Genomic DNA, 21,654 nt, shown 5'->3' with positions numbered 1-21,654 from the left:
AGGGAAAGTTCACGTAGAGCCGCAGAAATTTGGGTGACTCAGGTGCGATTTCTGCAGGGGTGCCTGAGGCGGAAAGTGTCAGCCAATCAGCCAGCTTCCGCGAAGGCAGCTATCGTTTGTGGTCCGTGCCTGCCGTTTTTCTACCCCAGTCGAGACCACTGGCGGGGGCTGTCATACCTAAAATCGACCAAGGAATTCTTGACTTCGTGATGCCTCGGGATGTAGATACTTTGAGGCAGGAGCTGTAGTAACACAGATCTGTGGGTTGGAAAGTTATGCAGGCCAAAAATGTCTGTTCCAAGACCATAAAATGTGTGCTCAGAGGTGCGGCCCAAGAAGGAGGAATGAAGATTATGGCAATGTTGAAAGGCGCATTGTGGTTCAACCAGAAGGTAGGCAAGTGGGTGCAAGTGGGTGCAAGTGGGTGCAAAGGGGAGAAATTTGAGGTTCTTTTATGTTAGGTTCTTTTATGTTAGGTAGGAGGCCTAGAGTTAGTGATCGAAACTTGGGAAGGAGCTCCCATCGCGACAGTGCCTGCCTGAGGTACATTGGAAAATCTGCGTCAGGAAAGAAGCAGGCTCATAATACCTACCTACCTTAAGGTACCTTAACGTGAGAATAGCGCCCAAGTTTCGCACGTTGTTGATTTGAGATATGTTTGGTAGAGTTAAGAACAAACTTTTTTGGCTTCGTTGACATGATTTACTCAGCCTTATTGCTTAAGCACCTTATAACTGAGTGAAGCTAGCTTTCAGTTTGTTTCCAACAACGGATACAATGCATGCAAAAAGAAAAATCTTGCACAACTATATCTCGCCTATCTAAAGCTACCAAGACTTCCTTCCAGTCTGAATGTAAATTCGATCTCACCAACGAACTGAAGGATTGTATGCCTGAATAGTGAATGAATGGACTATTCCATAATTCAAGCCTTTGATGTTGACTTCAATCGCAACCATCAAGCGTGGGAAAATGAGCCCATATCGTCCTCGCGTCCCTCCAACTGTTTGGAAATGCTACGCGATATCCCTTCCGAAAGCCTATCCAGGGTCAAGAGCATCAGAAAGCGAGGGGAAACCCTCACAATACCGCGAGACAGCTTGGTTGACACTTTTGTGTGTATTCCTTAATAACTGTCTAGCCTGTTCGGCGGCTCACACTCATAGACACTACTTCCATCCACAACCATGACGATGCGTAATCTTTCGACGCCCTACCTTCTCTGATAACTCAGAAAAGACCATAATTTTATCGCAAAACTCCATACGCCGTCTTAGGTAACGCGAACGAATTGAACCACCCCGCCAGACTCCTGCTTTCCGTTCCTTTAACTCAGGAGATTCCAAGGCACCGGCAGCAAGCATTTACTTGCAGCGCTTCTCGACAATGCTCACACCGTTTTCCTCGTACTCCTTACGCGAGATCCACATCTGGTGGAACGTGCCCAAGCTGGCCAGAATACTGCCGCCGATCCAGGCACCGAAGCGGCGCTCGCTGGACAGACCCGCGGCGTGGATCTTGATCTTCAGGCCCGGGTACATGGTCGTCAGCTCGTTGTTGAGACGATCGTTAAAGCCGTTCAGCAAGCTGGTGCTGCCGGTGACGACGATGTTGCCCAGCAGGTTAGGGCGCAGGTCGACGTCAACGGCATTGAGCGCCGCGCGGATGAGCTCGGGGATGGTCTGGCTCTTGCTAAGGCGCAGCTCCTCGTTGGCCGTCGGGAACGCTGCCGTCTCGTCCCACATACCCTCCGAGACCTTGTACCGCTGTTCGCGCCACATCTGGTTGGCGCCATTGGGGAATTCAAAGACGCGGCCGGGTTGGAGCTTGGCGAGCTCCTCGTTCTGGGGGACGGCGTACTTGCCGGGGCCGCGCCAAGTCTCGACGACGGACTCCTTGAACTCGGTGAGCAGTCGCTCCTCCTCGTAAGTACGGAACGAGTCAGTAATGCTAAAACCGAACTGGCGCTGCTTGAACTGGGGGAGTGCACCCGCGTCGACGGGAGTCTTGTTCTCGACGAGGAACGTAGGGACGGGGTCGATCTTGGGCTCTGAGGTCTCCCACAGGCTACGGATCTGCGAAGACAGCCACAGACCGCCGACAGGAGACTTCTGGATGGATCTCTTCAGAACCATACCGTCGTGGATGGCCGTGACGGAGGTGCTGGCGCCACCGACATCGATGACGAGAGCGCTGGCCTTTCCGGCAGCAAAGGCGGCCAAGACAGGCGTTCGGCTCAGCCAGAAGGCAGGGCAGCCCCAGTTCTCCATGATGATCTCGATGGCCTTCTCTCTGGACTTAGCCGAGTTCCAAGGCGCCTCAGTCATCAAAAGAGGGTTCTCCTGCAGAGCCTTTTCCTGAGTCTCGGCATCCTCCATGGCGACGTCAGCATCTCCATTGGCCTCGCCTCCCTCGGTTTCCGTCTTAGGGTCGTCGTTAAGGCCGTTCTTAGAAGGAGGTGTAGGACGCGCGGGTTGGAGGCGAGTGATGAGCATGTGCTCCCAGATCTTGTTGGCAACATCCCAGTCCTCAACGACGCTGTCCTTGTTCATGTAGTTGCGGACCTCGAAGTCGGCGCGGGGGATCAGGCACTCGTCGCCAAATACATCGGTCGGGGGATCGTTGGAACCGACACGGCCGTAGAACGACGGAAACACAGACTTGGGGACATCCTCGCCTGCGAAGCCAGCGCGAGTGCTGCAGTATCCTGGGTCGAGAACCAAGGCGGAGACCTCATCTATTGCACGACAGTTAGACACGGTGACAACGCGCGCGCAAGGCGGCCACGGGACGGGGTTCCGCTGCTAGCTCACCTCCACCGTAGATGTCAGTCGGCTGCACCGACGAGGACAATGGCTGTTGCGACATTTTGATCGAGTCGGAGATGTGATGCGACAAGCCACCGAGATAATTGAGATGATTCGGGGGCGGTGTGGTGGGTTGTTGCGATGCTGCGCCTGATTGAAGGTCGCGTCGTGGTCGAAATTTGGCGTGGTTGGGTGAAGCTGCAAGGCTGAGATTTCAGCCACACCCCACCGTGTAGTAGCGCGACACACTGTACGAGCTCTCGGTGTGGAGCTTCTCACCGAGCGTCGGAACGATCACAGTTTTGAAGGACTCTGGATCGATACCTACCTACCCAATGCGCTGAGGTACAGGCAAACCAATCACAAGTATTTTAAGTGAAGAATATGGCTTCAAGCTTGCATCAAAGGGTATCTTATTCAATGTGTCATAAATCCTCACGTCCCGGCTGTCAGCCTTAGGTAACGATGTACTCGTCTTCTGACTCGAAATCTCTCCCTTCTCCATAAAGCACCTCGCAGGCACCTGCTAGCGGGATGTCCATTACCGCATCCGTCCCCTCATTCCAGATCTTCTTCCAATTCAGCCCTCCCCCAGGCAACCTATTATCCCTCTTGTCTCGCGACCTTCTCTTGGCCTGGCCGTCCCTCAGCCGCCCTTTGCTGTCGATCACTCCGACCTTGGATGCGTCGTCCACCACCGTCTCGAGTGAATTGAGCGGCAACGTCATGATCTCGACGTTGTAGAGAGCCAGCGCAATGTAGATGTAAACCCCCAACATGGTCAGAAACGCCGGTATCGCCAGCGACCACCATCGATTCGGGTAGTAGTAGATCCCCAACGCGTGCAGAAACGGCGACGGCAGGTAGGACCACAGCAAGTAGACGATGAATGTCAGCGTCGAGAAGAGGTACAGCACGAAGCCGTAGTATTCGTAAGTCGGGACCTGCGGCGACGCGCGGGGGACGGGCTCGAAGTCGTCGTCGGATGCATCGGGGGTTGTCGGTCGCGAGGGACGCAGGAGCGATGTCAGCGATGGCGAGGGCGGCAAGGGAGTCGGCGGACGACCGTAGAAGGGTGGCGCGAAGTAGTTGTGATGCAGCGGCCGCGGGGGCAATTCCTCGCCGTCGCTGGATTCTGACGCGATGGATTGGGCGTCTGAGAGGACTTGGTCTTCCTCTTCCGATGAAAAGGACATCATAACTTTGGGGGCGTCAGGCCCGAGTTGAGAGGGTGTTTTGCTGTCGAGCTTGTGCAATGACGAGGTTTGCGCCTTGGCTTAACTTCAAAGGGGGGTTGAATGTTGAAATGCGGTTTCCTTATCCACAATCACTCTGCGGCCCTGGAACGCGACCCGTGGATCCACCGCCGGGATGTGGACGGCAGCGGGTGGGGCCGTCTGTAAGTGGCTCGGCATCGATTAGGTGCCCGGACCTCACTGACTGCAAGCCATTCAGGTTGGCCATTGTTTGCCAATTCTACATTACCGAGCATGAAATCATACAAAGTCATGACCTGACTTTTGAATGATGAATCACTTAGCCGCTATGCTTAATTACTTGATTAAGAAGTCTCACCCAAAGCCCTACGGACATCTACTGAAAAAAAGAAGTAGAAACGAAAAATACGTCCGCACGAAGATCGTACAAGAGACTTAGCTTTCCTGTGCCACCATGTCCACCGGGGCCGCCCAGGTCTGACAATAGTTTCGTCTTAGTTGCATATAGTCGGATGAGATACCGACTGGCGATGCGTGGCCGCTGCGGGACCCTTTAGAATACCTCACCAGGGCCATACGTATGTGTGTGAAGTAAACTTATCCACTGGAGTTTGAATAACCAAGCCATGCCGTGGTCAGACAAGACAGAGAGACCAATGACTTGTGTACATTTCGTTGCTCCAGATATGCAGTTCCCAGACAAGCTATCGCAGGATACCTCATTAATAAGCTGAGACTATGTTGATTTGCCTTTGAGCTGGCCGCATCCATGAATTCGTGGTTTGACCTACCGGCCAATACACGTCATATTGGACATCACTCGCTGAGTACGGTCAATTGTTTCGAATCCGCAACTGCGCAAACCAGACGTTGGGCGTGAAATCCCACTCATTGAATCATGGCCACTATCAAAATCACATCAAGCAGAAGGGGAGAGACGCAATTCATTGAAATATTTGTAATGTTAATCAGCTGGAACTGAGCCCATCTATAGATGATCGATGCGTATGAATGAAAACCCCATAAACAATGCTTTTTGATACCTGAATAACAACCCATGAGCGGCCCGCAATGCTGAGCGCCTGCAACGAACAAACTTTGGCCCAAACCAAGACAACAACAAATGCTGTCAATATGGAAAATTCGAAAATGCGTCGAGAGATAGCCGATTCAAAACATTAAAGTCAGCCATATCTCGTACCCTCGTATATGCATTATTTGCAAGACTCGCTCATAGAAAACCATGCAAGACGGTGCTGAAATACAGAAGACTCATGAGCGGGCCGGGGTGCTGACGGAATCATACCCAGCCGATCCGTTCCTCGCCAATAACGGCTCCGTCTCCCGCCCGCTTCCAGACGCCTCTCCGCTCGAGGTGCTTGTGATCGTGTCGTCGTCGTCATCGGTGCTCTCTTCGTCGTCGCTGGTGTCGGGCGACTGCGTGAGAGCATCGCTATCAACGAGCATGTAGATGGGCACGGCGCCGATGATGGCGGTGACGGCGAGGAACCACCAGGAGGTGATGACGTAGCCCTTGCCGACACCCCAGGAGAACGCAGCACCGGCGGCGGCCGGACCGAAGGCGCGGCCGAATCCGGAAAACATCGTCGCGAAGCCGTTCAGGGTGCCGAGGATGCGAAGGGAGGAGGCGGAATTCGTGAGGAGGATCGTCATGCAGGGGAAGCCGATGATGACTGCGAATGCCTTTGTGAACATCACGACCATGAGCGCGGCGTAGCGGCTAAAGGTCGTCTCGAAAAGGACGGTGAAGGGGGTTAGGATGTAGACGACGGGGAAAGTCAGAGCTGCGCGAGATATCAGCATTGGCATTTATGCAAGCGGGAGGAAATTATACATACCGCATGCGCGGAAGCAGCGGAGGACACCAAAGTAGTTGCATAGCGGCGGGAAAACGAAGAATTGAATCACACCGCAGGTGATGCCATAGATTGTGAAGATGGTGCCAATGCGGTCTGAGCCAAGACCGAAGCCGCCAGAGAACTGGAAGGGCAGGTGGGTATTCTCTGGCGTATGCTCGACAACAGGGTAGTTGAGGAATACCGGAAGGACCTGGTCGTAAGCGACGGAGTGAAGAGCGAGGAAAGTGTAGCAGATAAGGTTGATGGTCGTCTGCGCGGTGAACACCTCCTTCATGCTGGGTGCCTCCAAGGGTTGCTTGTTGTCCTCGAGCGGATGCGCGGGTGGGTTGAGCTTGGTAGGCACGAGCGGCGCAGTAGCCTCGCCGTCGACGAAAGAGGCGCGGCGAGCGCGGGTGTTTGCGCGGTGGTAGTGGCGAGTGCGACGGAATGGACGAGTGAGGCGTTCGCCCAAAGTCAGGCCCCAGTCGGGCTCATGGCGCTTGCTCTCGAGAGTCTCTTTCAGGAAAAGGGTCGCATTCGTAACGGAAAGGAGGAAGAAGACGGCAGCGAGGAGGTTCGGCAGGGCAAAGGGGTAAGTCGTGAAGAACCAGCTGTCGCCGAAGATCGAGGGGAATCGGTCGGCGGGCTTGGCGAAGAAGCCACCGAAGGCGGGGCCGAAGATGGAACCGACCGACCAGACCAGAGGCATGATGGAGAAGGCTCGGGGCTGTAGCTCTTTTTCGGGCACCATTTCTGCTACCATTGTGCGGATAATTCCGACTGAATGCGCATGTTAGCTGAGACATCATTGGTGATCGAAACTAATGGGTATGCTTACCATTACCGTTACCACTGCCCAAGATAGCGCGAACAGTAATCGCCATGGGCAGGCTGGTTGACATTCCCCAAACAACGAAGAATACCATAGTCGAGAGCAGACCAACAATGATTGTCGGTTTCCTGCCAAATCGATCGGATGCTCTACCCCACGGGACTGCAGTACAGCTCTGGGCCAACGAGAAGACGGCGGATGTGATGCCGGCCCATCTCGCAACATCGTTCTGTTCTACTCCGAAACTTTTGATCATCTCTGGGAGGTACGGAAAGACGGAGGTCAAGGCGAGCGGTTCGGCAAAGCGGGCGACGGCTACACGGGACTGTTAGCGATGCAGAAGACGGACTAGGTTGGAGGACACCTTGAATGAAGGTTTCGCGATGCATATGACGTCGGGCGCAAGGTGTAATCTGCAGCAGTGACATGCCAACCGCCTTGGGCTTGGTGTATGAAGTCTCGACCTCGGTCGGTTCACATTGATCAGGCAGCTCGGAAGACCAGGACCATTTTCCACGTCGCATTCGAAAGTAAGATATGGTAGGCTTAGGGGATGTAAGTGCGTGGCTAAAGGACAGGCGGCTTCGGGCAACAAGACGTGAATTTCCCAACCGACCCATGCGCTCTCGACTCTCGTGTAAACGCTTCCTCGTAATGCTCCAAATGTTTTCTCTTGTGTGATCCCGGACGCCGCGATGTGCCTGCTTCCTTGGCTGTGTAAAGGCACTTGCCCGGCACTAGGTGGTGTTGCGCGGATTCGCATTTGTAGATCAAATGTAGTTAAAAGCAATCGCAGTAACAAGTTTTGAAAAGCCGGGGCGCGTCTTACCCAGAATGGCCAACTGCTTCGCGGGCAACTTGGGCTTTGTTGGCTTGGTCATATTGAAGATCTGTGACCGCAAGTATGGGAGAAGACCAAGTCGCGAAGTTCGCAAGGATCGATGTTACTGCCGCACGCTGAAGTAAGTGATCGACCCGGATGGTAGTAACAGATTTCAGCGCTGGATCCTTGGTGACGTAGTAATTCTCCGTCGTCTGCGCTTGTGCGACGTAGGGAATAGCAATAAAGCAGAATAAGTCGGGAAGGGGCAAATCTAGAATCGAGGGAAACCAACGGCCTTTAAAAACAAGGTAGGGAAAAAGGCAGAACTGGAGAAGGGAGTCACAAGAACACAAGCAGCGGATGGGAAAGGCGGTTCGTCAAGCGCAAAGAGCAGAAAAAAAGAAAAAAAGTCCTAACGGGAAAGATCCACTTCGATGTCTGCAGGCTCGCGGCTGCACTGGGCCGGACAGGGAATAGCGTGGGTAATGTATCCGCACCGGAGCTGGGGAGTCATCCGCCCCTTCCCACCTCCCACCCCAGCTTCCTGCAGAAGTTCGAGCCCCGTGAATGGCAGTGGGAATGTCTGGGCAGCGGGCAGGAAGGGGACTCGACCTTTTCTCCGTTCTCTTGCACCGATCCCGTCCAATAATGCTGACGCAAGTCTCTGTATTCCGTCTGGGCCACTGGCTGGAGGGGGACAAGAGGGTTGCGGTTTGGTTCAAGCAACAAGTACACCGAATTCGTGGAGGGGCGAATATCTGGCCGTACGCCTCCGGGCGGGCCACCATTGGAACCGCCTCGGCTTCGCCTACCGGGGAATAGCCACTAGCTGGAGCACCGCTCTGGAGGTGGGCATTCCCGCCTGCCGTACCCTTCCTTACTTGGCGTTCACCAAGAAGTACCCATCACGGTTCGTGGGCATAGTAGGTCAGCATCAGCATCAGCGCCAGCATCAATGGTCGTGTCGACATACGGCGGTAGTAAACAGTGACGTGAGCGCGAGACGCGAGGGAAGTAGTCGAAATGCATTGCTGCGCGTTGGCAACAGAGATGGGATGATCGTGGGCATAGATGTGTCTCGGATATGGACTGGACGGGTCAGTGAGAGAGTTTGGCTTCTTCTCTGCAGATTTGTAGGGGACGCTGGTTCGGCTTGCGCGGTGCCCCGTGTTGCTGGCCACAGCAATCCTCCATCACGGCTTCCCTGCCTGCAACCGCTGCTGCTGAAGCGAGCGAGGAAGACAGCGTTCCCGGTGCGTTCCCGGTCGGCCCAGGCCAGACCACGGTGCGGTGCGGGCAGGCGGTCGGGAGGTGTGCGACGGGTGTTGGAACAGGGGGGGGGGCGATGTTTGCTGCTGGAGATGGATGGTCCGGCTGCACTGCGACTCCGCGTAATGCCTGCAAGCCGGCCATTGTGCACGCTTCCAACGGCCGCCACAGAGGGTCCAATTGTCGGCAGAAACTTTGTGGTTGTTGCTCCTGTTGTTGGAGTCGGTGAGGGTGTGAGGGAAAAGGCAGGGGTCCTCGCTGTATGACGATTTGTGGTTGCGCCTCAAACGCAAAAGTAGAGATACTGCTGTTTTTTTGGACGAAAAAGAAGTTGCACCCCCCGCAAGTTGCCATGACGTCCAGCCTTCACCATGGTGGGGGGCCTCTTTTCCCGGCGGCGACTGACCGACTTCGCCGAAGCCGGGGCCGAACCTCGGGGTGGCTTGCAGGAGCGTGGGCGCAGAGTTGGCAGCTGGACACGATGACACACTAGGGCGCACTGGCTCCAGCTGAATAATCATCACGGGCCCATTGGATGTTACGCAGGGAACACCCTATTTGTTCGGCTTGCCAGCGCAGCATTCGGCATGAAATCTGAACATGCGAATCCCTAAGACAAGACGTGTGCTGTCGCTGCTTCATTCAGAGACATTGCACACCGCCAGACGGCAACATAATAGCCAAAGGCGCAGCGTCTCGCACTCAAAGACTTCAGCTTCGGAGAGTGGTGGTTTCCAGGCAGCGTATCCGGGAAGAGTTTGATTGAGTGATTGGACGGAATCCACCCAATCAATTGCGTGATCACCGGGTGTTGGCCGATATCCAGTCACAGGCGCAGGAGAAGGGAGGTTGTGTGTCTCGACTCTCTTGACTCGAGGGGCTGAAGGGGTTAAGGGGAACAGGCGGCAAAGGCGTCGCCGCTAACCAAGGTGAAGAACGGATGATGCAACGCCTGTTCTTATGATGACGATGGATCGAAACTGTGTTTCCTCTGGCGTGCTTATATTCCCGGGCTTGTGCCATGCTAGATCGGACGCAGTAGGACTGTCGATGCGGTGTCACGGGTCGAATTTTGAGGGGTCCGATCTAATGAGATAAGCAGATAGGATAGCCCACGCCGACGAGTCAACCGCAACGACGCTCCGTATCTCGTAGCGTGGTGAGCGCGCCTGTTATCTCCAGAGTCCGGTGTTGAAGTCGGCACCGGACCGCCGATGACCCCGCAAAAGCCCCCCAGCTCGCCTGTGTCCCCGAAACAGGAAGGAGGCCAAGCCCATGCGTCAACCAGTGCTGGAAGCAGGCAAGCTGGGCGGGTTCTCAGTGACTGTCAGCCAAATCAGCGCTCGTGGGTGGCCAGTGTCAGTGGAGGCGTCACCACCCGGCGGCAGCCGATCGGCAAAACCGTTACCCATTGACGCTTGATAACATCAACTGAAGCACGCAATGTTCGTACCAGACTTGTAATCTCTCCAACTCTGTTCCAACTACATCTCTGGCGGCAGGAAAAAAGCACAGAGAAGAGCTTGTCAATTGCGTTCTGGTGACGGCTTCCGGTGCTTTTGCAAGATGGCACAAGAGTAAGTACGCGTTGCTGTCGTCCTCGTGCGACCTTTTGGAGCTCTGTGTGGTGCCTGAGCTAGTGTGGCTGGTGGCCGCGCGATGATGCAACCACCATCGTAAGCCACACGTGCGCATCCGCGTCTCATGTTGCTTTCATTCATCACTTCACGCCCGTCTCGTTCCCTATATCAGAGTTTCGCGACTTCAGCTTTCGAGAGCTGCGTGATATAGACTCGGCTGACACGAACCACAGAAAGCGCTACCACGACAAAATGGCTAATGAGCGGACGCCGCTCATCACTAACGTCTACGTTGGTGCGCCCCGACACCGCTACCAGAATCACGTCCTGCGGCGCTTCTGTACCATCGCGCTCTCTTCCATCCTCATCTTTTGGTCCGTCTTCTTTGTAGTTGCGCTATTTGTCGACGACCCACCCCGACACCACCACCATCACCACCACGGCTGGTCCCTGACCAACAGCTTCAACCTTGCGCCCATCACTCACGAGGAGGTCCAGAAGATCCTCTTTGAGGTTCCCTCATCTGAGAAGGCCGAGGAGTGGAGCAGGTACTACACTGCCGGCCCCCATCTCGCAGGTCAAAACTACTCTCAGGCAAGTAATGTGATACCACTTGCGAGCAAACAGCGTTTAACAGCCCGACAGGCTTTGTGGACCAAGGAGAAGTGGGAGTCTTGGGGCATCCAGTCCGACATTGTTGCTTACGATGTGTACATCAACTACCCCGTAGACCACAGCCTTTCTCTGCTCTCCAAGTCCAAGGATGAGGAGGAGTCCGCCTGGAAGGTCGACTTCAAGGCTGCGCTCGAGGAGGATGTGCTCGAGGAGGATCCCAGCTCCGGTCTGCCGAACCGCGTGCCGACCTTCCACGGTTACTCCGCCAGCGGCAACGTGACAGGATCCTTCGTCTTCGTCAACTACGGCACGTACCAGGACTACGAAGATCTCGTCAAGGCCAACGTCAGCCTCGAGGGCAAGATCGCCATTGCCAAGTACGGCGGCATTTTCCGCGGCCTCAAGGTCAAGCGTGCGCAGGAGCTCGGCATGATTGGTGCTCTGCTGTATAGCGACCCTGGTGACGACGGCAAGGTTACGGAGGAGAACGGCTACGAAGCCTACCCCGATGGCCCCGCCCGTCACCCGAGCGCCGTCCAGCGCGGAAGCGCCCAGTTCCTCTCCGTCCGGCCCGGTGACCCCTCCACTCCGGGTTACCCCTCCAAGCCCGGCGCCCCTCGCGCCCCTGTGGATGATGCCACTCCTTCTATCCCCTCCATCCCCATCTCCTATGCCGACGCCATCCCTATTCTCAAGGCGCTGAATGGCCACGGCCCCTCCATCAAGGACTTCAACAAATACTGGAACCGTAACCTCGGCCTCGCATACAGGGGCGTCGAGTACAACATCGGCCCTACCCCTGACAACGTCGTTCTGAACCTCTACAACGAGCAAAACTACACCACGACCCCTCTCTGGAACGTCATTGGTATCGTCAACGGCACCATTCCCAACGAGGTCATCGTTGTCGGCAACCACCGCGACGCCTGGATTGCCGGCGGCGCCGGTGACCCTAACAGCGGCTCCTCCGTCCTCAACGAAGTCATCCGCGGCGTCGGTGTCGCAGTCGCATCCGGCTGGAAGCCAACACGCACAATCGTCTTCGCCTCCTGGGACGGTGAGGAATACTCCCTCATCGGCAGCACGGAGTGGGTCGAAGAATACCTCCCCTGGCTCTCCGCCGCTTCGGTGGCCTACATCAACGTCGACGTTGGCGTCCGCGGCCCTCACTTCAGCACTTCTGCTGCACCCCTCCTCCACAAGGTCCTCCGCGAGATTACCCACATCGTTCCCTCGCCCAACCAGACCGTCCCGGGCCAGACCGTCGGCGACGTCTGGAATGGCCGCATCAGCACTATGGGCTCCGGCTCCGACTTCACCGCCTTCCAGGACTTCGCCGGCATCCCCTCCATCGACATGGGCTTCGGCGGCGAGAACGACGAGGCCGTGTACCAGTACCACTCCAACTACGACTCCTTCCACTGGATGGAGAAGTTCGGCGACCCGGGCTTCGTCTACCACCGCACCATGGCCCAGATCCTCGGCCTCGTCGTCGCCGAGCTCTCCAACGTGCCCGTCATCCGCTTCAACGCCACCGACTACGCTGACGCCCTCTCCGGCTACGTCGACCAGGTGGAGGCCAAGCTCGCCGCCGCGGAGCCCGTCAGGGACGACGAGGTTTTCCGCCAGCGCGCCAGCGTCGCCGTCGCCGACGCCGACGCGCAGGGCTCGCAGTCGCAATTCCGCGCCTCCCTGCAGGTCCTGCGCACCTCCATCGCCGCCTTCCGCGAGAAGGCGTGGAACCTCGACGAGACGGCCGCCTGGGTCGACTGGGAGCTCAAGGAGGACATCCCCTGGTGGAACATCATCCGCAAGATCAAGCTCGGCCTCGCCTTCGTGTGGGTGAACAAGAGCTACAAGGGCATCGAGCGCAACTTCCTGTACCCCGGTGGCCTGGACGGCCGCAGCTGGTTCAAGCACGTCGTGTTCGCGCCCGGTCTGTGGACTGGATATGCTGGAGGTAAGTCATCCACTCACTCGTGATTTTGATACTGAGCTTTGATTGCTGACGAAACGAAGCTGTCTACCCTGGTCTGCAGGAGAGCATCGATGCCAAGGACTACATCAACGCCGTCAAGTGGTCCGGCATCATCAACGAGTGTGTCGCTTCTGCCACCAAGGGCATCTAATTGGTGCGGAGGGCAAGGTAATACCGTATGTCAGCCACCAATAACGTAAGTAGACGATGGCCGAGCTTTGGATCAATGTTGTGGGCGAACCGACCTGTACGATACTTTCATAGCGTGGTTGCGAATTCGTTATATACACAAGTATGCAGGAATATCCAACTTGACAGGTGTAGCTTAGTAGGGTCAAACTTCCAACTTAAGAAAGCAGCCGTACCTGATGTTGCCTTGCAAGAAGGCGTTGACCTTGACTACGAGCCAGGGAGATGAAGGGGAGAACGGTGTGTGAAACCAATGAGACAGATTGCGAACCCCTCTCGGCGGTTACAGCAGCGTTTGCAAAATCCGGTAGACTTGGGACGTGTTGTTACCATTGCAAACCCCATGAGCTTCATCAATTTCACCTTCAGCACAAGCATGATCCAATCGACTGAACCTCTCTCTTTTAGGCTTTACGTGATCTATGCGTCTATAGCCTTTAGTAGTCATACATACATTCCTCCACCTCTTTTGTAACATCTTCCATCTACACAGCCTTAGACCGCAAACCTTAGAACTTGTAAACCTGGTCGGGAGAGTATCCCAGCTCCTTCAGGACACCGACAAGCTCGCCCTGGTCCTTGGGGCTCTTCTTGTTACCAGAGACAGCGTTCATCAGGCCGGGAGGGCCGCAGACAAAGACCTTGATGTTCTCGCTCTTGGGCTCGGGGAGGACCTGCTTGAGCAGCTCCTTGGTGATGAAGCCCTTGCCGCCGACCCACTCCTTGGGGGGCTTGTCGAGGACGTAGAAGGCGCGGAAGCGCTGGGGGTACGTGTTCTCGAGCTCGGCGAACTCCTTCTTGAGCAGGATGTCCTCCTCGGTGACGTTACCGAAGACGAGCGTGACCTTGGTCTTGTCGTCCGGGTTGCTGAAGATGGCGCGCGCGAGCTGGTACATGGGCGTGATGCCGGTGCCGCCCGCGACGAGGGCGATGTGCTCGTGCTTGTTGGGCGTCCAGGGGTACTTGGGCAGCGGGCCCTTGAAGTCGAGGCGCTGGCCGGGCGCCATGTCGTGCATGTGCGTGGACATGGGGCCGTTGGGGTACTTCTTGACGAGGAGGTCGACGTAGCCCTTGGCGTCTATCATGATATCATCAGTCAAAGTTTCTTGCAATACGTTTCCCCGTTTCACTTGTTTTCCAGGACCCAATCGCCACGGGAAAAGGAAGAACATAACTCACCCTCATCAGAAATGGGAGTGTAAGGCCTCAGGGTGGCCTTCTCGTCCTCGGGGCCCTTGTACTTGGTCAGGACGGCGCTCGCGACGTCCAGGCCGGAGACCATGTCGCCCTCGGGCAGCGCGAAGCGGAACTTCTTGGTGTTGTGGTTGACGTTCTCGATGGCCTCGAGCTTGAGCGAGACGAAGCCCTGGTCGCCTCCCGTGAGGGCCTTCTTGGGCGCGACGCCGACGGCGGCCTCGGCCTTCTGGACGGCGGGGGAGCCCGAGAAGAAGTAGTACGCCCCGCCGGCGGCGGCAGCAGCTCCGCCGGCGATCAGCGCCGCGCTGGAGGAGGAGGACTTGGCCGCGGGCTCGGTCGCGTAGCGGCGGGCTTGCTGTGTGGCGGGGAACATCCAATGGTCAGCTCAAAAGTTCCTGTTTGGAGCTTGCTTACGGCGGGAGACAGGGCCGAGTGGGAAAAGCGCGGGACAAGGTATGGTGTGATGATGCCAAACAATCTAGCATGCCCGCCGCGGGGAAAATCTGTTGGAGCAAGGGTGAAGCGTACCATCTTGAGGGGCTGCGCAGCCCGGAGAGCAGTGCGAGCGAACATTTTGACGGTTCAATTGGCGGTATTCGTGACCGGAGACGTCAATTGAGGGTTGTCGTGGATTGAGAAAAGTTGCGGTGGAAGAGAGATCCGACTCGCGGGCAGGTCGAACAGCTTGGGGGGGTTGGACCCGAGACAGTGGGAAGGAAGCTCTCTACCGAGTAACCCGCCGGGTAACCCGCAAAAGCTCTGGCCTGCGCCCGCCGGTGGATGACGTACAGGTCACGTGGGATGCATCCGATTCCCCCGATCCCCGCCGATAATGGGCTGGCCCCGGAGGCCGCGCCAGGTGCAAAAGCCGGGGTATTTCTAAGCAAGAGCTGACGACGTGCTCACAGGGTTGCGTTACGAGCTTGGCCTACAGGCAGTGCGGCGCGACGTTGATGGTGTCGTTTGCGTCCAGCTCAGACTGCTCGGACTGCTTAATGGAATCTAGTTGGGACAGGGTCCAAGAAGTTCATTCCTCTGGCGAGGAAAATGGGGGGTTTCCCGATATATTATATACAAGCAAACAGCTTCAGTTGCCGAGAGCTTAACTAAAACACATCTTCACTTTCATCCGCCGCTCGAGCCGGGTATTCGAGCGCGTTGTTCCTCCATTTGAAGCCACATGCATCCTCCGTACCGTATCCTCCCGTCCTCTGCTTCATCCAAGCTACATGCTGAAAGCGACCGACCAGGGGCTCCTCTCTTTATGTCTCCTGAAATACAACGTTACGCCTCTTGATCATCAAACCGAAATCAGAAAACGCTCCTCCCTGACGTCCCTCATAGTACATGATTCATGACTGATCCTCCAGGGAAAAAGAATCTGCCAAGCCAGAAATCTAGCCGTCGAGTTTTGCTGCCAACGCGTGCCTTTTGGCCATCATGGCCCATTGTCCGTCTCCATGGCGTCGGGATCTGCGGGTTTCTCGCTGGGGGTCTTTGCCTTTGGTGTGCTTGATCGATCAACCGTCTTGGGCTCGGTTGGGGTCTCGGTTGTGGTCTCGTTTGTTGCCTCCGTCAAGGGGGAGACCTGAGAGTCGCTCTTCTTCGCGGTTGTGTCCTGGCTGCCTCGGCGCATGATACCGACGTCCTGGTGCGAAGCCAGCGTCGGCGTGTTTGCTTGGCTGCCACCTCTCTGGCCATGATAGTGGACCACTTGGGGCGGGGGCTGACCGGACTGAATCCCCAGCTGTTGCGTGGGATAGGGGTCCAGGTCTTTGCTCGAGGTAGAAAACGTGGATACTACAGGTTGATGGTAACCGTTAGAAGACTGGCTTCCTGTCGGGGTATGGCCGTAGGTGAGATGCTCCGCTTGGGTCGGGGTGCCAACGTCGTTTGGTGAAGTCGAGCCCTCACCTAAGTTTCCAGTCAAACTGTTCATACCGCCTTCGATATCTCGCAACAAGCGAACATATTCTTCGGGGACTAATCCACTCTCTTGTGTCTTGGGATCCTCAGCCACAAGCCAGCCTTGGCCGTGTCGGTAGGAGACCCAGATGATTTGCCCCTCCACAAGGGGCAATTCGTTTTCGTTTTCCCTTTCAAAGTCAAAAAGTGCGACAGCCTTGCCATGCATCTCCTCGTCAGGCGATGTAATGGTGAATTGGTAGTCCCGCGAGTACCGGGACTGGTCCTCATCTCGGAAGCCGGGGGATGATGCGGAGCTCGATGCATCAGAGTACTCGTGTTCGGCGTACTGCCGCGGGGGTTGGTCACCCAGCTGGTATGCGTGGCTTGAATGTCTCGCATCGTCGGGCGGGTAGGTGACATACTCCCCGCCTGGGCCGTTTGCCTCTCCTCCTTGGTTCAAGTAGTATCGCTCGCTGCCATCACCGCTGGTGCTTACATAAAACCCGCGCTCTCTTTCATATTGTGCCGGGTGCAGAATATCTCCATCGTCGCGAGTCTTTGTTCTCCCAGTCCCCAAAGCCGCGGAGGACGACTTGTGCTTACGGTGTCGCGAGCTGACAACCGGGCTGGCCAGATCTTCGTCCTCGCTCCAAGGCGGGCCGTCTGCGAATTGCACCGAGGGGAGGTCGTGATTTCTGCCGAAGCCATCAGGACCCCACGCGCCGGTATCCCAACTCATCTTGGTCTCCCAGGCGGCGGGAGGGTCGGAGAGGCGGCGCGACTCGCTGAGAGGGGTGCTGAGGCCGGAAGCGGGATGCGACGGCTCTGGCGGGGGACCATAATGCATGGGGTGCATGATGGGATAGGCGAAATCGCGCACCAGAGTGTAGGTGAGGCTCGAAGGAAACATTGGAAATATGTGGGATGGGGGTCGCGAACGCGACGGGACAGAGCCCGTCGAGTATTGCGACAGGCGATTCTTTGAAGCGTGCGACATTGGTCTCGGGGCTGTCGAGCGGCGGCTTGGAGGGGAGGTTATTAGCGGCGGCAGTGAGGGGTGATTCGGGTTTGTGGAGGGAGAAGCAGCTGCAGGTGGGGATGTCGCGGGCGAGGAGCTTTGGGACAGGAGCGTGGTCATCCTGAGAATATCGCAGTCGATGGGGAGCCAGCAACAGGATGGCGGGCACCCGATTCGCGGATCCTACGGCGTCGTGTGCCACCAAGCCAACAAAAAGGCCAGCAGAACAATCGAGCGCTTGCCGTCGCCGGAATTGCAAGAGAATATGATTGGTAAAATTCGGTGTCGGGCCACAGCAGGCGGCGGATTCGAAGGCTTGCGCGCGGGTGGTTATCGTGAAGTCGTGCGGCACTGCACTGCACTGAAGCTGGTTCGAAGACGGAGCCGGACGGAGTGGTGAATGGAACGATGCGAAATCGAACAGGGCTGGTGGAAAGAATTTTGGAGCAGCGGTAGCAACGGACTGGCCAGGTTGTTTTTTCGCAAAATGAAAGTCGTCGCACGCGACGCTGAGGGTTGAAATCGAGTAAGGAGCGTCAAGAACTTAAGGCAGTCGCAGCGGGCGATTAATTCAGGTCGCGGGGTCGCTCGACGTGCGACAAGAGGGTGGGTTGTAAAGAAGAAGGTGTAGAAAATGGGATAGGCGGGATGTTGAGGAGGGCGATGAGAAGAGAAGAAGAGGATTGGAAGAAGAACAGAGGAGGAGCAGAAGGGGAGGAGGAGGTGAGGTTGGGAATAATTCGTTTAGGTTCGGGTTGCCGGTGCTGCCTCACACTCTGCTTCTACAGACTGCGTCTGGCCAATGCCTCTCTCGCTCTGCCTCTGCCTCTCTACCTCTGAGGTGGTGGTAGTGGTGGGCAGCGGCTTGGGTTTGTGTTGGTGCAGTGCTGCGGTTTCTGTTGCGGTGCGGTGTTCGTGGGCAGCAGACTGGATGGTGGGAGGTAAAAAGGTACCCTACCCAGAAGCAGAACGGCCGTGCCTCTTCGCACCAGACGGACGCAGCGCAGACCAACAGGACTGGACCACCTCAGGTTGCCGTCGCGGGGATGTACATGTACTTGGGCGCGTCGTACCCTGCGAGGAGGGCGCTTCGTTAGCGGAAGACCTTGGGTAGCATTTGTTGTGTTTGTTTGGTGGGAGGGTGCGGGAGGCAGACGAACGAGACAGCAGGAGGCGGAACCTGTCCATGCGCCTGGAGCAGGTACTTGTACCTCGACCGGAAAGCCAGGAACAGAACAGACAGAGGAGCGGCCGAACGCTTTTGTTCTGTGAACAGACACTCGACCCCCAAACGCACTGGACTGCACCTCGATGCTGCTAAGCGCGTCGCGCAGTGATCCTACTGGCCGAGTCGGTACCTACCTTGGGTAGCCTGTTGGAGCAGGGAGACGGAGGAGCGGGAACAGAGCAGCTGGTGGGAAGGAGGGCAAGGTACAGGAAGAGGCAAGATAGGTAGGTACTAAGTAGGTAGGGTAAGGTAGGTACAGACTAGAAAGACGGGAGAGGGGACGAGGGGAGGGGACACGATGAGGAGGGGGGACGAGTAAGGCGAGGCAGACAGCCAGAGGCAGCAAGCAAAAGGCATCTGAACCGACTGACTGCGAGCAACAGCAATCGATTCTCGGCCAAAAACAGAAGCAACAGCAACAGCGGTCCCAGCCGAGTCAGCGGCGGCGTTGCTGCAATCGGTCAGGATGCACTTCCTCTTTGCAAGCCAGCTCCAGTTCGTGGCGGGATCGATTGCCCAAAGGGAACGAGGCACCTCCGCCCACTTGCCCGTTGCTAACAAAGACCATGTATCCAGTCCGTATTTCTCGTCTCCATGCCATGCATCAGATGTCCTGCCTCCCAGGCCATCATCTGTCAGATCTGAACTGGAAGGGCATGTCCTCCGCCCTCCTCGTGGATAACAATATCTGGAGACCTCTGGAGACCTCTGCACCCAGTCTCCAGACCACCAGACTAGTAGTAGACTTGTCAGGACAACAGATGCTGTGCAGTGCAGCACTGCCTGCAGGGAAGCCCGCATGTCCAGGACAGCTTGGGAACCCCATCTGTAACTCTGTGCGGCAAAGGTATGCGAATACGCACCACCCCGTCTCCAGTCAATAGTCTCCAGTCAATAGTCTCCAGTCCCCAGCATCAAGCATCCAGCATCCTCCAGCACACAGCATGTGCCTCATCTTGTCTTGCAGCTGCGACCCTCAGCCAAGCCCGTCGGACAGAGTACCTTCTGCGTGAATGATGAGTTGCCACGAGGGCCAGAAGGGAGCTCCGCTTTCTTCCTCTGCTTCAGATTCACAACTCGTCTGTCTTTTTCCAGTCTATCTGTGATGCGTCCCGCTGGAACTACAGTACAGCGCACCCTTCGTACGTACGCCTCAATGTAAGGCAATTACGTGGTTCCTGGTGTAAGTCGCCCGTCGTCCGTCCCCCGTTCCATCGGTCCCATAACCAACCCAAGGGCATCCTTCCAGGAACCTTCATGTCGACCTCTTTCTTGCCCGGGTTGTCTTGTTCAACTACACACAGGCCTTGCGCAAACTCTGCCATCCTACCGTCAGCCATGTGTCGCGGAGTCGCGACTATGACCCAACACCCAATTGACTCGGCCGTCTGTTATTCAGAGTTTTCTCCTCATCAACGTTATGCCGTACCTGACACCGTGACGGACGCCCGCGCGTCGCCTACGCATCCCTCTCTTCTAAAAACTGCCCCTTCAGCGCGAACTCTATCCCCAGGGTGTCCCCCCTAGAGCCGCCCGTGCTCTCTACGCCGTAAGAGCTTTCCCAGAGACGCGTGAACGTTCGCCGCAGTGAGTACAACCTGCGGCCCGACTGATCCATGTTATGGACTGGGTCTGCCGGCCAACACGGGACGAAAGAGGAGGCAGGCTGCAAACAGGCAGGGGCTGAGACGACGTCCATCACTGAGTACAGACGACGACGACTCGTCGGGCACAAGCTGCACCAAAGCATGTTGGAGTTGAGTCCCATGGTCTGCTTCTCTCGAACCGTTTCTTGCGAGATCAGTTATTCCTCAGGCGCCCAAAAGAAGCATGTCAAGCACGAACATGGCGGGGCGGCTTCCATTGCTATTCTTGGTCTGCCTGGGCTGTCATCAATTAATAAATATTGACTACGCCAGCATCGACCGGCGCAGTCTCCCGTTCAGGTCGCACCAAGGTCAGACAGCGGCCGGCCCACACCTGATTAGCGAGGACGTCCCTGGCGCAAATCATGAAGGTATCCAGTCCTGGGTATCCATTGACGTCTACAGCGCCGGAGGGCAGAGGCAAAGACTGGCCAGACATTGGTGTCTTGGTCCGAACAGTTGGGCATAAGACCTCTAGCGGCACTGATTGCCAGAGGCAAAGATTCAGATCAGAGATGCATCGCAAGATCGACGCTGGACCCCGCCCCGGCCAATGCACACACAATTCGTGGTACATACCAAAGTTGCTCACCACGCAAATGGCACAAGCTTCGAGAGAGAGCTCTGTGCTTTTCTCTGATGAGTGAGGTGGACAGCCTGAAGCACAAACAACCATCCGGTCCTTAGCCAGGCGCTATTCCACTAGCTGCATCTCAGCGGCCATCAGTGCCCATCCGTGGGGCAACCCACAAGCCGACGGATGGGCTCTGCATCGCAAATTGCGCTGCTGTCGTCCATTTCTCCAAGGGTGGGAAAATGACCGTGATGAAACTTCAACTCTGATCGATGGTCTCCCGCATCTCCTTGAGGCTGCAGCTGCTGCTTCGCTGGCGTCGGTAAAGTCAGCAGCCCAGAAAGCCACGTGCAGAACAGCGGTCATCGAAGTTTCCAGCGCCATATTGGAACTGTTAAGGTCAGAGACGGACGGCAAGCAGCGAAGGGGGTCTGGCTTCATGCGTCTCTCTCGTCAGCATCATTGGATTGCCGCGGAACGCCGGGCTTACAGCGTCACAACGCAACGGCGGGAGACACCTCAATGCATATGACGACCAGATCATTGGACAGCCTGGCGAGGCATAGGGTGAGCGGGAGTATGAGCGTCGCCGCGTTGGGCCGTCCGCAGACCGCAGAACGCAGGGCGCATCACGCAGCTTAACATCAGGACAGTATCACAGGCCACACATCCAACCCAGTCCAACCCTGAGAGGCAGGTAATTCCTCCGACGATCCGACCCAGAACGACTTGCAACTTGCCAGATTTCCTTGCCAAAATAGCACTGGTAGCACATAACTGATGGGCCGACCACAAGACCCCCGGAGAGGTCTAGCCCTTGAATCCTTCCAGGACAAGACCGTCAGGGTCCATATCTTTTTTGATATGCTTGCTGCATTGCCTCCTCGGTCGCACCCTGCTTCTCCAGCGTGCCC

At 56.5% G+C, this 21,654-nt stretch overlaps 6 protein-coding genes across 6 annotated transcripts; 1 reads left to right on the top strand and 5 right to left on the bottom strand.

Annotated features, from left to right (window-relative positions):
• Positions 1-1,364: 1,364 nt before the first annotated feature.
• ARP4 (Actin-related protein 4) lies at positions 1,365-2,868 on the bottom strand (the record flags this gene model as incomplete). The annotated part of the gene is made up of 2 exons (XM_037324829.1): positions 1,365-2,737; positions 2,814-2,868. The coding sequence occupies 2 exons, from the start codon at positions 2,866-2,868 to the stop codon at positions 1,365-1,367; spliced, it is 1,428 nt and encodes a 475-aa protein (XP_037177045.1).
• Positions 2,869-3,262: 394 nt separating this feature from the next.
• Positions 3,263-4,003, bottom strand: mug84 (Meiotically up-regulated gene 84 protein; the record flags this gene model as incomplete). The annotated part of the gene is made up of 1 exon (XM_037324828.1): positions 3,263-4,003. One exon carries the CDS (start codon positions 4,001-4,003, stop codon positions 3,263-3,265), a length of 741 nt encoding a protein of 246 aa, XP_037176479.1.
• A 1,293-nt stretch (positions 4,004-5,296) lies between these two features.
• CGCA056_v009580 (uncharacterized protein) lies at positions 5,297-7,596 on the bottom strand (the record flags this gene model as incomplete). Its single annotated transcript, XM_037324827.1, has 4 exons — positions 5,297-5,829; positions 5,884-6,663; positions 6,722-7,030; positions 7,545-7,596. The coding sequence occupies 4 exons, from the start codon at positions 7,594-7,596 to the stop codon at positions 5,297-5,299; spliced, it is 1,674 nt and encodes a 557-aa protein (XP_037176151.1).
• Positions 7,597-10,373: 2,777 nt separating this feature from the next.
• On the top strand, positions 10,374-13,131 carry CGCA056_v009579 (putative glutamate carboxypeptidase; the record flags this gene model as incomplete). The annotated part of the gene is made up of 3 exons (XM_037324826.1): positions 10,374-10,384; positions 10,621-12,962; positions 13,022-13,131. 3 exons carry the CDS (start codon positions 10,374-10,376, stop codon positions 13,129-13,131), a joined length of 2,463 nt encoding a protein of 820 aa, XP_037176233.1.
• Positions 13,132-13,678: 547 nt separating this feature from the next.
• On the bottom strand, positions 13,679-14,939 carry mcr1 (NADH-cytochrome b5 reductase 2; the record flags this gene model as incomplete). Its single annotated transcript, XM_037324825.1, has 3 exons — positions 13,679-14,247; positions 14,349-14,721; positions 14,895-14,939. 3 exons carry the CDS (start codon positions 14,937-14,939, stop codon positions 13,679-13,681), a joined length of 987 nt encoding a protein of 328 aa, XP_037176232.1.
• Positions 14,940-15,804: 865 nt separating this feature from the next.
• Positions 15,805-17,130, bottom strand: NBP2 (NAP1-binding protein 2; the record flags this gene model as incomplete). The annotated part of the gene is made up of 1 exon (XM_037324824.1): positions 15,805-17,130. The coding sequence occupies one exon, from the start codon at positions 17,128-17,130 to the stop codon at positions 15,805-15,807; it is 1,326 nt and encodes a 441-aa protein (XP_037177194.1).
• Positions 17,131-21,654: the final 4,524 nt, after the last annotated feature.

The sequence above is a fragment of the Colletotrichum aenigma genome (assembly GCF_013390185.1).
Source record: "Colletotrichum aenigma strain Cg56 chromosome Unknown KSG_Cg56_contig06, whole genome shotgun sequence".
Classification (NCBI taxonomy): domain Eukaryota; kingdom Fungi; phylum Ascomycota; class Sordariomycetes; order Glomerellales; family Glomerellaceae; genus Colletotrichum; species Colletotrichum aenigma.
Note: the sequence above shows the minus strand (reverse complement) of the source record. Positions and strands in the feature narration are given on the sequence as shown.